Source organism: Salmo trutta, unplaced genomic scaffold (genome assembly GCF_901001165.1).
Source record: "Salmo trutta unplaced genomic scaffold, fSalTru1.1, whole genome shotgun sequence".
NCBI classification, from domain to species: Eukaryota; Metazoa; Chordata; class Actinopteri; order Salmoniformes; family Salmonidae; genus Salmo; species Salmo trutta.
Window position 1 is genome coordinate 1126112 of NW_021823154.1, and position 16402 is coordinate 1142513.

The 16402-nt window shown below is 43.4% G+C and overlaps 1 protein-coding gene and 1 pseudogene across 3 annotated transcripts; both read left to right on the forward strand.

The window, feature by feature from the left end:
• Positions 1 to 551: 551 nt before the first annotated feature.
• On the forward strand, positions 552 to 7261 carry LOC115189406 (uncharacterized; annotated as a pseudogene).
• Positions 7262 to 7515: 254 nt separating this feature from the next.
• On the forward strand, positions 7516 to 15120 carry LOC115189423 (caspase recruitment domain-containing protein 8-like). Of its 3 annotated transcripts, XM_029748048.1 has the most exons (9): positions 7516 to 7556; positions 8180 to 8217; positions 9359 to 9423; positions 9556 to 9770; positions 9959 to 10221; positions 10379 to 10507; positions 13765 to 13891; positions 13967 to 13996; positions 14746 to 15120. In XM_029748048.1, exons 4-9 carry the CDS (start codon positions 9680 to 9682, stop codon positions 15078 to 15080), a joined length of 975 nt encoding a protein of 324 aa, XP_029603908.1. In that variant the 5' UTR covers positions 7516 to 7556; positions 8180 to 8217; positions 9359 to 9423; positions 9556 to 9679; the 3' UTR covers positions 15081 to 15120. The 3 variants fall into 3 exon arrangements, with proteins under 3 accessions (XP_029603908.1, XP_029603906.1, XP_029603907.1); XM_029748046.1 differs by lacking the exons at positions 7516 to 7556; positions 8180 to 8217 and having other exon boundaries at positions 9228 to 9423; XM_029748047.1 differs by lacking the exons at positions 7516 to 7556; positions 8180 to 8217 and having other exon boundaries at positions 9232 to 9423; positions 13765 to 13809; positions 14746 to 14795.
• The last annotated feature ends 1282 nt before the right edge of the window (positions 15121 to 16402 follow it).

The following is a 16402-nucleotide window of genomic DNA, read 5'->3' on the forward strand; positions in this document are numbered from 1 at the left end:
ATAGATGGTTTGTTTATGTTTCTACGGTTGTTGTTAGAAGGAGTAGAGCTGTAGGCCTACAGCTCCATCTAGTGGTTGAGTTGGGGACAACAGATGTTGACAAATGTCAGCAAATGGGGATGCAAGTCAAATCAAATGAATAACATATTGGACTGTGTATGTTTGAATACAATATGAAGTCTGATTTAACTCTTGGACCTCAGACAGTAAATGTGTTGTTAATGGTTCTTCAGCAATGTTCAGAAATATTGACTGTTCTGTTATTTCTTATTGCAGCTGAGTGAGTTGTGACTTACATCTAAAATGAGTCTCTCTGGGGAGAGAGGGGAGGAGACCACTGCCTCTAAAACGAGTCTCTCTGGGGAGAGAGGAGGAGACCACTGCCTATAAAACGAGTCTCTCTGGGGAGAGAGGAGGAGACCACTGCCTCTAAAATGAGCCTCTCTGGGGAGAGAGAGGAGGAGACCACTGCCTATAAAATGAGCCTCTCTGGGGAGAGAGAGGAGGAGACCACTGCCTATAAAATGAGCCTCTCTGGGGAGAGAGAGGAGACCACTGCCTCTAAAATGAGTCTCTCTGAGGAGAGAGAGGATGGGACCACTGCCTCTAAAATGACTCAAGACACCAGTTCTAAGAGGTAAGAGATGACATGTAAAATATACAGTTCTCTTAAAGATATAAAACTAAAGAGAAAAGTGTTCCCAAATTACATTAAATGTAGGTCTATATCATTAATTTAAAAGCCAGAAATGGATTTACCAATTGCAGACTGTAGCTTTATAAAGAAACATCAGGACTTCTAGAAGTTCCACTATACAGTTGTTAAAATGAAGTAGATGGGGTATTGATGAGATATTGATGAGGTGATCTGTCTCCCTGTTTTGTTCAGTGTCCAGAAGCCCAGAGCAGAGTCCCTTACAACCAGCCTGCTATCAATGAAGAGTGATCAGCCACCTGCTTTCAGCCAGGAACCATTTCCAGATGACAATAAGGAAGTGGAGAGTTTGGACAGTGACGATGCATTAAAGATCACACACAACCTTCTGGACAGAAGAAGTAAGACTGTATTTCATACAATATTACAAAGAACGGTACAAAGGCCCTTATAAAACACGCACACACAAACTTATGAGTCCCAACTCTCATTGTTTTCCTACAGGTCAAACTCTGCTTACAGTCCAACAAGACATTAAGGCTATACTGAAACACAAGTATCAACACATATCTGAAGGAATTGGACACCATGGAAACCAAAGTCTGTTAAAGGACATCTACACAGAGCTCTACATCACAGAGGGTGGAAGTGGAGGGCTCAATAATGAACATGAGGTTAGACAGATAGAGATGGCATCCAAGAAACAAACAACACAAGAGACACCAATCAAATGCAACGACATCTTCAAGCCTTTACCTGGACAAGACAAACCTATCAGAACTGTGCTGACAAAAGGAATCGCTGGCATTGGAAAAAACAGTCTCTGTGCAGAAGGTCATTCTTGACTGGGCAGAGGGAAAAGCGAATCAGGACGTTCATTTCATGTTTCCTCTTCCTTTCCGTGATCTGAACCTGAAAAAGGACCAATACAGTCTGATGCAACTTCTTTCCCACTACTTCCCAGAGCTGAAAGAGATTGACAGCATTGAAGATGGTGAAACCAAAACTGTTTTCATTTTTGATGGTCTGGATGAGTGTCGACTTCCTCTAGACTTCAAAAACAATGAGAAGTGCTGTGATGTCACGAAGCCAACCTCAGTGGACTTGCTGCTGACAAACCTCCTCGAGGGGAATCTGCTTCCCTCTGCTCTCCTCTGGATAACCACACGACCTGCAGCAGCCAATCAGATCCCTCCTGAGTGTCTTGACCAGGTGACAGAGGTACGAGGGTTCAATGATCCACAGAAAGAGGAGTATTTCAGGAAGAAAATCACAGATCAGAATCTGGCCAATGAAATCATCACACACATGAAGACATCAAGGAGCCTCCACATCATGTGCCACATGCCAGTCTTCTGTTGGATATCAGCCACTGTGCTTGAGATGATGCTGAAAGAGGCAGAGAAGGATGAAGTCCCCAAAACTCTGACCCAGATGTACTCACACTTCGTGCTCATCCAAACCATTGTGAAGAACAAGAAGTACAACAAAGCCACAGAGACAAACCCAAAAGAACTGTCTCAGTCAGACAAAGACATGATCCTGAAACTGGCAAAGCTGGCTTTCCAACAGCTGCAGAAGGGCAACCTGATCTTCTATGAGGAGGACCTGAGAGAGTGTGGCCTTGATGTCACAGAGGCATCAGTGTACTCAGCATTGTGTACAGAGATCTTTAAAGAAGAATCTGGGTTGTACCAAGAGAAGGTCTACAGCTTTGTGCATCTGAGCATTCAGGAGTTTCTAGCAGCAGTGCATGCTTTAGAATCATGTCTGGACAAGAAGGAAAATGTTTTCCCCCCCAAAGCAGTCACCAGTGATGATGATGATGAGGAGAAGGATGATGACGAGGATGATGGTGACGACGATGATGATGATGATGATGAGGAGGAGATTGATGATAAGCAGGACGAGGAGGAGGAGAACAATGACGAAGATGAGGATGATGACGACGACAATGATGAAGAGGAGTCATTCCAGTTGTCTGACTTACACATGAGCGCAGTGGAGCAGGCCTTAAAAAGTAAGAATGGACACCTGGACCTGTTCCTTCGCTTCCTTCTGGGTCTCTCACTGGAGTCCAATCAGAAACTGTTACGAGGCATTCTGACACAGACAGGAAGTACAACACAGACCAATGAGGAAACAGTTGAGAGAACAGTCAGGTACCTTTCATACAAGATCAACCAGGAATCCTCACCAGAAAGGATCATCAACTTGTTCCACTGTCTGAATGAACTTGGTGCCAACTCTCTAGTTGAAGACATGCAGACCTCCATGCGATCAGGAACTCTTTCAGAAACAAGACTAAAACCTGACCAATGTTCAGCCCTGGCCTACCTGTTGCTGATGTCAGAGGAGGTGCTGGAGGAGTATGACCTGAAGACATACAACACATCAGAGGAAGGTTATCAGAGGTTGTTGCCGGTAGTGAAAACCTGCAAGAGAGCACTGTAAGTTCTGTTATTGAGTTGATGTATACAGTATCATTATAATGAAGGATTTGTATATCTAACAGATTATCTCCTCTCTCAAGACTGGATCACTGTAAACTCACATATGAATCCTGTGAGGCTCTGGCCTCAGCTCTGCAGACACCAAACTCCCCCCTGAGAGAACTGGACCTCAGCAACAATGACCTGAGAGACAGAGGAGTGAAGCTGCTCTGTGTTGGACTAACCAGTCCACTCTGCAACATACAGACACTAGTGTGAGTTAAATATCTTCAGTATCCACTGTTTTTATACTGTTTATATATTGATAGTAATTATGTGTTATTATGTTTTTAACATTATTTGAACATCTTGGTAAATATGCAGAAACATACATGAAATGTGATAAATATATGAAACTAAGGTTAAACATCTTGAGTCAGTTAGTATGTTTTTAACATAGTCTAGTCATGTCCTTCTGTTATTGTCTTAATGCATCTCATTATTCTTAAAGCTTTGCATATTTAACAGTGTATTGACATATCTCCTCTCTCCAGACTAGTTGACTGTAAACTCACATATGAGTCCTGTGAGACTCTGGCCTCAGCTCTGCAGACACCAAACTCCCCCCTGAGAGAACTGGACCTCAGCAACAATGACCTGAGAGACAGAGGACTGGAGCTGCTCTGTGTTGGACTAACCAGTCCACTCTGCAACATACAGACACTAGTGTGAGTTAACTTTCTTCAGTATCCACTGTCTTTATAGTGTTTATATATTTGTAGTTATTATGTTAACATTATTTTAAAATCTTGGTAAATATGCAGAAACATTCATCAAATGTGATAAATATATCAAACTAAGGTTAAATATATTGAGTGATTTAGTATGTGTTTTTAGTAAAAAATATAAACTATAAGAACCAAGACTTAAAAATAACTGATATAGGTCACAAGATGGAGGGAATGTTGGAACATAACTAACAAAATTGAAGTTAGCAAAAATATATGATTTATCCAGTATAAACTAATGTATAGAGTTTATTACGCGAGACAAAATTAACAAATTGTACAGCACAACGACAGAGTCATGTCTTAAGTGTGAAACTAACAATGAGTCAATAATTCATGCTTTCTGGGAATGATATAATTCCAAAACTTATGGGAGGAGTTAGAAGTTGTCTGTCAGAAGTATTACAATGTAAACATACTTTGAATCCGTCTGTCTGCATAATTCATGACATGGTATATGGGGGGTGTAGAGAGATTCCCAATGACATGGTATATGGGGGGTGTAGAGAGAGACCCAATGACATGGTATATGGGGGGTGTAGAGAGAGACCCAATGACATGGTATATGGGGGTGTAGAGAGAGACCCAATAACATGGTATATGGGGGGTGTAGAGAGATTCCCAATGAGCTGGATGATTCTCTTCTCATCAATCATCTTGTAAAAACATATACTACAAATATATAAATAAATATAGATAAAAAAAATTAAAAGGGTTGTAAAAAGTATGTTTTTAACATTGGTTAATCATGTCCTTCTGTTATTGTCTTAATGCATCTCATTATTCTTAAACCTTTGCATATTTAACAGTGTATCGACATATCTCCTCTCTCCAGACTGGATGGCTGTAAAATCACATATGAATCCTGTGAGACTCTGACCTCAGCTCTGCGGACACCAAACTCCCCCCTGAGAGAACTGAACCTCGGCTACAATGACCTGGGAGACAGAGGAGTGGAGCTGCTCTGTGTTGGACTAACCATTCCACTCTGCAACATACAGACACTAGTGTGAGTTAAATATCTTCAGTATGAGGTATTATGTGGATGTTTTAAACATGTGTTTATCATGTGCTCTTCTGCCCTCTAGTCTAGGTCAGTGTGGTCTGACAGAGGGTTGCTGTTCACATCTGGCCTCAGTCCTGAGTTCACCCAACTCACAACTGAAACAACTGGAACTGAGAGACAATGACCTGCAGGACTCAGGAGTTACACTGCTGTCTGCTGGACTGGAGGATCCAGACTGTAAACTACACACACTGGGGTAAGTACAGCTGTTTCAGTCAGGTCTGTACTGAGCTGAGTTACACTGCTGTCTGCTGGACTGGAGGATCCAGACTGTAAACTACACACACTGGGGTAAGTACAGCTGTTTCAGTCAGGTCTGTACTGAGCTGAGTTACACTGCTGTCTGCTGGACTGAAGGATCCAGACTGTAAACTACACACACTGGGGTAAGTACAGCTGTTTCAGTCAGGTCTGTACTGAGCTGAGTTACACTGCTGTCTGCTGGACTGGAGGATCCAGACTATTAACTACACACACTGGGGTAAGTACAGCTGTTTCAGTCAGGTCTGTACTGAGCTGAGTTACACTGCTGTCTGCTGGACTGGAGGATCCAGACTGTAAACTACACACACTGGGGTAAGTACAGCTGTTTTTCAGGTCTGTACTGAGCTGAGTTACACTGCTGTCTGCTGGACTGGAGGATCCAGACTGTAAACGACACACACTGGGGTAAGTACAGCTGTTTCAGTCAGGTCGGTACTGAGCTTAGTAAAACAAGTACTCTGAAAATCTGACGTTTCTTCACAATGTTTGCGTCATGGACAAATGTATGGGTGTCCTACAAGATGATTGACACCAGTACACCAACCTAAACAGCTGTTGTGTCTCTCTGTAGGCTGTCTGGCTGTCTGGTCACAGAGGAGGGCTGTGCTGCTCTGTCTTCAGCTCTGAGGTCAAACCCCTCCCACCTGAAAGAGCTGGACCTGAGCTACAATCACCCAGGTGACTCTGCAGGAGGACTGCTTTCAGCTGCTCTGGTGGATCCCACATATAAACTGATGAAGCTGAAGTAAGTCAGAATATATGTCCTAATAGTGTGAGCAGTGGTTGTGTCATATGTAGTGTAGTAGGGTTAGAAACATGAGGACATGATGGTAGAATTAAGGGGAAGTTTACCCAGCAGGCTGAGCACTCCAACACAGCATACATCATCACCACATGAATACTCTTCTTCTGCATCTCTGATATCCTGTTGGAATTGTACTCCGTTCTGTATGCAGTAGGTAGGATAGAATACCTGTATGTCTCTAGTAATGAATTGTACTCTGTTCTGTATGCAGTAGGTAGGATAGAATACCTGTATGTCTCTAGTAATGAATTGGACTCCGTTTTGTATGCAGTAGGTAGGGTAGAATACCTGTATGTCTCTAGTAATGAATTCTATTCCGTTCTGTATGCAGTGGGTAGGATAGAATACCTGTATGTCTCTAGTAATGAACTTGGATAGTGCACCAGAACACAACAATATGGTTTAAATGTTGACTGCTTTATTAGGTCTTTGTCAGTCAATAACCTGTTTGTCCTACAGTGTGGATCATGGTGGAGAGTGCAGGCTGAAATCAGGGCAGAGGAAATGTAAGTCATTTTAATCCTAATTACCTGCATATTCAGAACTATAGTAACATAGTAACTAATCAATACTTGTTCTGTACCTACAAAACAACATGTTATATGAATATGTGGTTTGATTAAACTCTCCTTTTGTCTACAGATGCCTGTCATCTCACCCTGGACCCAAATACAGCAAACCCAAACCTGATACTGTCTGAGGGGAACAGGAAGGTGACACGTGTGAAAGAGGAGCAGCATTATGAAGACCATCCAGACAGATTTGACGGTTGTCACCAAGTTCTCTGCAGAGAAGGCTTATCTGGATCTCGTTATTACTGGGAGGTGGAGAGGGATGGTGACAGGGATGGTGACGTGGCATTCATTGGTCTGGTGTACAAAGGAATAAAGAGGAAGGGACAGGAGAGTGAATGTTGGATTGGATTCAATAGGAAGTCCTGGTGTTTATTCTGCTATGATAAAGGTTATCACTTTTACCATGCTGGAGTCCGTACGAGATCCATCCCTCGTCCTCATTCTAACAGAGTTGGAGTGTATCTGGACTGGCCAGCTGGTACTTTGTCCTTCTATAGTGTGTCCTCCTCTGGTACACTGACACACCTTCACACAGAACACACCAGATTCACTGAACCCCTCTATCCTGGGTTTTGGTTTTCCCCCTCCTACTCAATGACCTCAGTGACCCTGTGTCAGATAGATGTCCAACACATTCAGAGGTGAGTCATAGCAATGTTTCATCATTTGTTTCCTCTGGAATAATTTCTATAATTACATTAGTAGTAGTGGTGTGTTTTAATGTGTTCTGTTGGACCTACAGACAGTTAGATTAGTAGTAGTGGTGTGTTTTAATGTGTTCTGTTTGACCTAGAGACAGACTGTATGTATGCTATATCAAGCCTTTATAAGTTGTATTTAGTTTAATCGCTGTCTATCTTTCTGCTTCTCCAACACCAGAGACCATGGTGGAGAGAGTTGTATCAAGCCTGGACCTGAGGACACCAGAGACCATGGTGGAGAGAGTTGGATCAAGCCTGGACCTGAGAAATGTGAGTGTTAACTGATAATTGTTTTTAAATCAAAATTGTTTTAAGCGTTCATTGTAGTTGAGTCCCAGTCAAGGAACACAATCATGATCTATTTGGTCAATACAAACTTAAAGGTAGAGTCAGCAATATGACGTAGATGCACATAGTAAACAGCATAGTGGGTCAATTTCCACAACAACTAAGAGTGTTGTAGCACAAGGCTAAACTTCTCCGCTGTTTTGGTCCCGTGACTAACACTCTGTAAGAGAGTGAAGAGAACCCTTGCACATGGGCTGATACTGTGTGTGACTGTGTGAGAGAGAAGTCAGGCATCTTGCTCATCACAATATCTGTGGTGCTGCTCGTACAACATCATTTAACTGACTCTACCTTTAAGCTCTAATCCTAGGATCTAACAGAAATCAGGCCCCCAACAGCTAAAAAACATTGACCAGAACGATGTTGTTTCCTGCTTCCACAAACATTAATTAATATAACACTAATGTCAGATTATGGTATGCTAATGAGTGTACATTCTGAGACTGTTGATCACTAATATTCATTTTTATCTCAAGTCTATTTAATAATTATTAATTCAATATTCCATGAGATTGTCCATTTTAAATAACTACTTTTGACTTCAGGGATTCCTCAGAGCTGTAAGACTTGTGTCCATGTTGAGGTAAGTCATAATGTCAATTCTTACTTTTACATACCTGCAGGAGTCAGGCACAGTCTCAAAGCCAGGTGTGTACTGACCAACCATTTATACTGGGATATAGACAGTCCTGTGTTCTGCTTTAGTAATATAAACACAGTCTCAAAGCCAGGTGTGTACTGACCAACCATTCATACTGGGATATAGACAGTCCTGTGTTCTGCTTTAGTAATATAAACACAGTCTCAAAGCCAGGTGTGTACTGACCAACCATTCATACTGGGATATAGACAGTCCTGTGTTCTGCTTTAGTAATATAAACACAGTCTCAAAGCCAGGTGTGTACTGACCAACCATTCATACTGGGATATAGACAGTCCTGTGTTCTGCTTTAGTAATATAAACACAGTCTCAAAGCCAGGTGTGTACTGACCAACCATTCATACTGGGATATAGACAGTCCTGTGTTCTGCTTTAGTAATATAAACACAGTATCAATGCCAGGTGTGTACTGACCAACCATTCATACTGGGATATAGACAGTCCTGTGTTCTGCTTTAGTAATATAAACACAGTCTCAAAGCCAGGTGTGTACTGACCAACCATTCATACTGGAATATAGACAGTCCTGTGTTCTGTTTAAGTAATATAAACACAGTCTCAAAGCCAGGTGTGTACTGACCAACCATTCATACTGGGATATAGACAGTCCTGTGTTCTGCTTTAGTAATATAAACACAGTCTCAAAGCCAGGTGTGTACTGACCAACCATTCATACTGGGATATAGACAGTCCTGTGTTCTGCTTTAGTAATATAAACACAGTCTCAAAGCCAGGTGTGTACTGACCAACCATTCATACTGGGATATAGACAGTCCTCTGTTCTGCTTGTAGTCATGCAGGATTTTAGCTGTTGTCATATTTTGTAATTCGACAGTTGAATTGATAAATCACCAGCATTCCATGTAACATTGAATAAATACATTTGATTAGTTACTTTGGTTAATGGGCCAGTTTCCCAGACACAGATTAAGTCTAGTCCTGGACCTTAAAGAACTTTCTATTGAAACTTCCATTGAGCATGCTTTTTAGTCCAGCACTAGACTCAATCTGTGTCCAGGAAACAGGCCCCATATGTATTACTGACATGCTTGTCCTTGTTCAGGACTCCACACACTGGCTTCAGATTGAACCCTTGACTTCTACTGTCCAGGGAGTGACAGTGTTCAGGTAAAATAACTACTTTTAACATTTCATTCCACTTGCTAGTGTATTTCCCCATTACCTTTGGGAATAGTCTTCTAATCCAACCTCTCCATTTGACTATTGACCCTCTCTACCATATCTTGTTGTTGCCCTCAGACACAGGACACCCAAAGGGAGTTATGAGTGCACAGTGTCTGGGCTCCGCTGGCTGTGTGAGAGAGATGTCATTCTGAAGTATCACTTCAGGAACTGGGAACCCTACAGTCAACTTCTGAAAGACATGCAGTACACACAAGGTGGTCCATTGCTGGACATCACTATGGAGTTAGGTGAACTGGAGGAAGTTCATCTGCCACACTGTGTCTGTTTAGGTAAAACCAAATAGAAATAGTATTCAGAAAGACATTTCCATGTAACTGAGTTTCACTTCCTGAATTAATTAATTAACTATTCTGGGAGTTTGAGTTTACTGTGATCTGGTACTGCATATTCTTTGTGTTTTAGTTGGATGAAAACTACAATATTTGTCTTTCTGTCTCCTTTTTATTGTGTTGTTCAGGGACCAACCCTTCCCTGAGGAATGAGATGAAGATTCTTCATGTAGAGGAACATGGAGTGTCTTTAGAGGAAGTGCATGAGGTCACCAGATTCCATGCTAAGATTCTCCATCCCAAGTTCTCAGTTATCTCTCTGATACTGAGATTACTGTCTTGGAACGTCGATGTCCACTGTGAGCTGATGCTCTATCTGACAGTGATGAAGGAAATAAATAAACTAATTCCACATCTATACCTGTTCCCCAGTAACCCCGGCCAAATACTGGTGAGGTATCATTATTATAGAGATGACCTTAACTAACCAGTGGTGCAGTTTATCTTTACACTCATTAAATGAAGATAAGTGTGTTGCTAGTTTTATGAATAATGTTTGAATTAGACTATACATTGACTGCCTGTGTATTCCATGCCTCGTTTCGCAGTCTGTGGAACAACAGGAATCAAAGTTTCAAGGGTCTAAAAGGTTTCCTAACACAAGACCAGAGCAGTCCTTCAAACTGAATAGTTCCTTCAGACTGAACATTCCCTGTTCTACCTCCATCACTCCACCGGTACAGTTTTAGTTGACTTAAAAACATGTATCTGACATTTAAGTTACAAGTCACATCTCTCTCTCTCTCTGTCTCTGTGCATGCTGGCAGTGTTTGGTGCATGCTGGGTATTGTATGAGCGAATGTGAGTGTTGTCTTGAGTTAGATCGCCTGTGGTTTCTTTCTTGTTTACTTTTCTTGGTGGTTTTCCTTTTTCTGCTGATTCAGGTTTTTTTCAGTGGTAGAATTAGATATATTGTATTTCTTGTTGAATTGTTCTGGTTTTGGTGGGGATGGCGACCCACATGGGGATGTCACTGGAGATGGCGATGGCAGTGGAGGAGATGCCCGGTACGAGATATGTGGTACAAGTGAGGAGTGTTGAGAGGGATGTGGCAGAGGGGAGTCAGGGGTCTGTGGCCTCAGTTGAGGAGGATCAGGAGAAGGATATGGATATTTCTGATATGATAGCAGCTGGCGATGACTCAATCAATCAAGGTTAGACAGGTTGTATGTATCTGATCACTACTGTAGTAGTTAATGAAGGTGGTGTCGGTGCAGCAAGGTTAGACAGGTTGTATGTATCTGAGCTCTACTGTAGTAGTTAATGAAGGTGGTGTCGGTGCAGCAAGGTTAGAAAGGTTGTATGTATCTGAGCTCTACTGTAGTAGTTAATGAAGGCAGTGTCGGTGCAGCAAGGTTAGACAGGTTATATGTATCTGAGCTCTACTGTAGTAGTTAATGAAGGTGGTGTCGGTGCAGCAAGGTTAGACAGGTTGTATGTATCTGATCACTACTGTAGTAGTTAATGAAGGTGGTGTCGGTGCAGCAAGGTTAGACAGGTTATATGTATCTGAGCTCTACTGTAGTAGTTAATGAAGGTGGTGTCAGTGCAGCAAGGTTAGACTGGTTATATGTATCTGAGCTCTACTGTAGTAGAGTTGTAAGATAACATTACTCCTGTGGGTTTTTCTGATCCCCATATTGTTACTATTGATATTCACTTGTCCTGTTATTAAGGTCAACACCTTATTGGTATTTTAATGTGAAGATATTACATGACGCCATGTTTTGGGAAAAGTTTTTGTTGTTCTGGGAAAAATGGACGGTTATTAATTAGAATTTGAATCCTTGAGACAATGGTGGGAGGTTGGGAAGTCCCAAATATGTGTGTCTTGTCAACAGTATACTGCTCTGTCTAGTATTGAAGTTAAAGAGACTATCAGGGCCCTTGAACAGGACATCAAATCTATTGAATTGAAGTTGCTCACTCAGTGACCCCGGAGCCCCTGGCATCGATGTTTTACCATCTGAGTTCTATAAGCACTGAGGTGCTACCCCAGCTGTCCATTGGGGGGGATTTTTATGAAGTGGTGTGTGAATCTTTTCATGAGGATTCTCTTCCTGTATCCTGCCAACGTGCTGTGCTTTCATTGTTGCCAAAAGGGAGGATTTGGCCCTTTAAAAAAAACTGGCAACCTGTTGCATTGCTGTGTGCTGAATATAAAATGATATCTAAGTGTCTCTCAAACAGGTTGATAGAATATCTGGGGCTGTTGGTCCACAAGGACCAGTCTGACTGTGTACCTGACCGCTCTATCGTTGAGAACTGGTTTCTGATAAGAGATGTTTTAGACGTTTGTAAACTGTCTGATGTGAATGTGGGTTTACTTTCATTGGATCAGGAGAAGGCTTTTGACTCTGTGGACCACCAGTACTTGTTCAAAACAATGCAAGCCTTTGGGTTTGAAGATGTTTTTTTGTCTTGGATGAGTTTACTGTATGCTGGGGCCTCATGTATGATGAAGGTGGGGGGGTGGGTTGAGCTGCCCCATCCCTGTCCAAAGGGGCATTAGGCAGGGATGCCCAACTTCAGGACAGTTATATTGTCTGGCAATTGAACCAATGCTTTGTTTTTTAAGAGCGAGGCTTACTGCTTTCTCTATGCCAGGGGTTATGAAGGGTCCCACGATAGCACTGTCTGCATATGCAGATGACGTGACAGTTTTTATTACAGGGGGTGAGGATGTTAAGGTTCTCTCAAACGCTCTAAAGGTGTGTGAGGGGGTCTCCTCAGGTAGAGTTAATTGGGGAAAGAGTGAATCGCTGTGGGCAGGTCAGCTTCAGATAGGGTCCACTCCACGGTTGGGATGAAGACTTTTTCTAGGCTCCGATGTCTTTCTAAAAAATAACTGACATGGTGTAGTGGAGAAGGTGTGTTCCAGATTGTCTAGGTGGAAATGGGTGCTACCCCAGCTGTCTTATAGGGGAAGGGTGCTGGTAGCTAATAACCTAGCCACCTCTACCCTGTGGCACAGACTAATGATTTTACAGTCTGATACAAGAGCTGTCCATTTCTTCTGGTCTGGACAACATTGGATTAAAGCTGCAGCCCTGTACCTGCCACTGCACCAGGATGGACAAGGCCTGGTGGACATCTCTTCTAGGATCATGGCTTTCTGGCTTCAAGCAGCCCAGAGACTGTTGTACAGTGACGGTTCTAGCTGGGTGGATACAGTCTACACATTGATGAGGAGAGTGGGCTGTTTGGGCTTAGACAAGCACCTTTTCCTCTTAAAGCTGGAGGGGGGTGATTTGTCTGGCCTGACTCCATTCTATGGGTCTGTTATGCAGGCTTGGAGAGTTTGTCATGTTGGGGAGGGGTGTCCATTCTGTGCTGAGTCTGAAACTCTGGTACATCTGTTCTTACAGTGTCCCAGGTTGGTGGGGATGATTGACCTGATCACTGGCTGGTTCTCCGCTCTGGGAGAGGTTTTCTCTTCCCAAATGTTTATATTTGGGACAAAGTCCAGGTTTAGTAGAAAGGTTGTAGTTCTCTTAACTTTGTGTCGGGGGCAGCTAAATTAGCAATTTGGAAAACATGAAAGAACAGTATTCGGGGACAGGGGTCTGTGGACGTGGTGGGAATGCTGGAGGAGATGTTGGCAGCCAGACTGAGGGTTGAGTTTGCCTGGACAGGGGTCTGTGGACGTGGTGGGAATGCTGGAGGAGATGTTGGCAGCCAGACTGAGGGTTGAGTTTGCCTGGACAGGGGTCTCTGGACGTGGTGGGAATACTGGAGGAGATGTTGGCAGCGAGACTGAGGGTTGAGTTTGCCTGTTACAAAATGGTTAACATTGATCTGTTTGAGTACATGGGGTATTCAGAGGCTGTTGTGTTGAGTTACTGTGGAGGAAGATTTGGTGTTGTGTTTTTAATTGATGTTTAACCATGTTTTTGTTTAACCTCTCTCTGTCTCTCTTTCTCTCTCCCTCCAGAGGATTCATCTCATACATAGAGACACCACACCAAGCTTTTTCAAGGTGGATATGGAAATTACAGGGATTGAGATGGAGTTAATTGGTGATGATGAGAGGATAGTATGGAAAGAAACTCTACAAAAATGTAGGAGAATGTCAATCATCACTTTTTCTGACAGATGCTATTTAGAGTGATTTAACCTATTTTTGTTTCTTTCAGATGAATTCATCACTGAAACCCATTCAACTAGTAAGTAAACATGAGAGATACAAACCAAAGACTTGAGGGCCAGTCACCATGGTTTACTGTAGGACCTGGACTAGTCCTGATTATAAAAGACTGTCTTCAAGAACAATTACATCTCCTCCAGGACTTGATGTAGATTAACCTGGTTCTGAATGACCCAATGACATCTCCTCCAGGACTTTATGTAGATTAGCCTGGTTCTGAATGGCCCAATGACATCTCCTCCAGGACTCTATGTAGATTAGCCGGGTTCTGAATGACCCAATGACATCTCCTCCAGGACTTGATGTAGATTAGCCTGGTTCTGAATGACCCAATGACATCTCCTCCAGGACTTGATGTAGATTATTAACCTGGTTCTGAATGCCCCAATGACATCTCCTCCAGGACTTGATGTAGATTAACCTGGTTCTGAATGACCCAATGACATCTCCTCCAGGACTTGATGTAGATTATTAACCTGGTTCTGAATGCCCCAATGACATCTCCTCCAGGACTTGATGTAGATTAACCTGGTTCTGAATGACCCAATGACATCTCCTCCAGGACTTGATGTAGATTAGCCTGGTTCTGAATGCTCCAGACTGTTTTTCTATGTCTGTGAAACCGTCCCTAAATGTGAATATGTGATATGTTCAGGTCGTTATTGTAAAAGATAATGTTTTCTCAATACTTGTATTTTAGGAGTCTGCTTCTAAATGACTGAAATGTAAATGTACAAATGTAGTTATTTTGTAACCTGACACTCTCAGGTGCTGTGTTGGGGGCAGGAGGTCCGGCTGAGAGCAGTCTGACTGGTTCTGCAGAGCAGCAGCTGCATTCTGTACGGACAGAGTTTGTGAAACGAGTGTCAAGACCTGCCCTGAATGAACTGCTGGACGGACTCCTGCAACACACAGTCATCAACCAGGAGGAAATGGAGTCAGTGAAGGTGATAGCTGAGAGGGCAGAGAAGGCACGTGACATCATCGACATGGTGTTGAGAAAAGGAAATGAGTCATGTTCCAGGATGATCAACCTTCTTGTGGAGCTGGACCCCTGTCTTTGTTCACTGCTTCAGATCAACAGTGTTGGAGTACCAACCTAATGGTAGAATGGATAGTAACGGTGTTGGAGTACCAACCTAATGGTAGAATGGATAGTAACGGTGTTGGGGTACCAACCTAATGGTAGAATGGATAGTAACAGTGTTGGGGTACCAACCTAATGGTAGAATGGATAGTAACAGTGTTGGGGTACCAACCTAATGGTAGAATGGATAGTAACAGTGTTGGGGTACCAACCTAATGGTAGAATGGATAGTAACAGTGTACAAACGTTATGGAGAAAAAAACATTGTATGTATTGTATATATATATTGTGTGTGTATGTGACGACCCTCCCGCTCTGTCACTCTATGACGACCCTTCCGCTCTGTCACTCTATGACGACCCTCCCGCTCTGTCACTCTGTGACGACCCTCCCGCTCTGCCACACTGTGACGACCCTCCCTCTCTGTCACACTGTGAAGACCCTCCCGCTCTGTCACTCTGTGACGACCCTCCCGCTCTGCCACACTGTGACGACCCTCCCGCTCTGTCACTCTATGACGACCCTCCCGCTCTGTCACTCTATGACGACCCTCCCGCTCTGTCACTCTGTGACGACCCTCCCGCTCTGTCACTCTATGACGACCCTCCCGCTCTGTCACTCTGTGACGACCCTCCCGCTCTGTCACTCTATGACGACCCTCCCGCTCTGTCACTCTGTGACGACCCTCCCGCTCTGCCACACTGTGACGACCCTCCCTCTCTGTCACACTGTGAAGACCCTCCCGCTCTGTCACTCTGTGACGACCCTCCCTCTCTGTCACACTGTGAAGACCCTCCCGCTCTGTCACTCTGTGACGACCCTCCCGCTCTGTCACTGTGACGACCCTCCCGCTCTGCCACTCTGTGACGACCCTCCCGCTCTGTCACACTGTGACGACCCTCCCGCTCTGTCGCTCTGTGACGACCCTCCCACTCTGCCGCACTGTGACGACCCTCCCACTCTGTCTGCAGAATTCTTTCTCTTTGATCTTGTATTCTTTAATAGGATGTCGGTGGGCGGAGCCGGAAGGGACGTCAGTGAAATGGGACACACCTGGGCTCGGCTGTGTCCCGGGGATAAATACACCTTTCCCCCATTCATTGAGGAGACTCTCTCCACCCAGACACACTGTTGTTTTTGGTTGTGGCATTTTGGGGCTTCGTTGTGTTCATTTGTTTTGGCACCTCTCAACAGCCCTCATTATCACCATCGGTGAACACATCCACTCACTTCCACTACTGACTACACACCACATTGTTACTTGTATATAGTTGACTTTATTTAATAAATATGTTTATCTATATCTCCACGTTGTCTCCCTCTTTGTTACGGACTATG

Bases quoted from the DNA above. Each gene is read 5' to 3' on its own strand.
- LOC115189423 (XM_029748046.1), top strand. From the start codon at position 9,275: ATGCTTTTTAGTCCAGCACTAGACTCAATCTGTGTCCAGGAAACAGGC. The intron at 10,222-10,378 runs GTGAGGTATCAT...CTCGTTTCGCAG, and splicing joins GTAACCCCGGCCAAATACTG to TCTGTGGAACAACAGGAATC. The intron at 13,997-14,745 runs GTAAGTAAACAT...TGACACTCTCAG, and splicing joins CACTGAAACCCATTCAACTA to GTGCTGTGTTGGGGGCAGGA.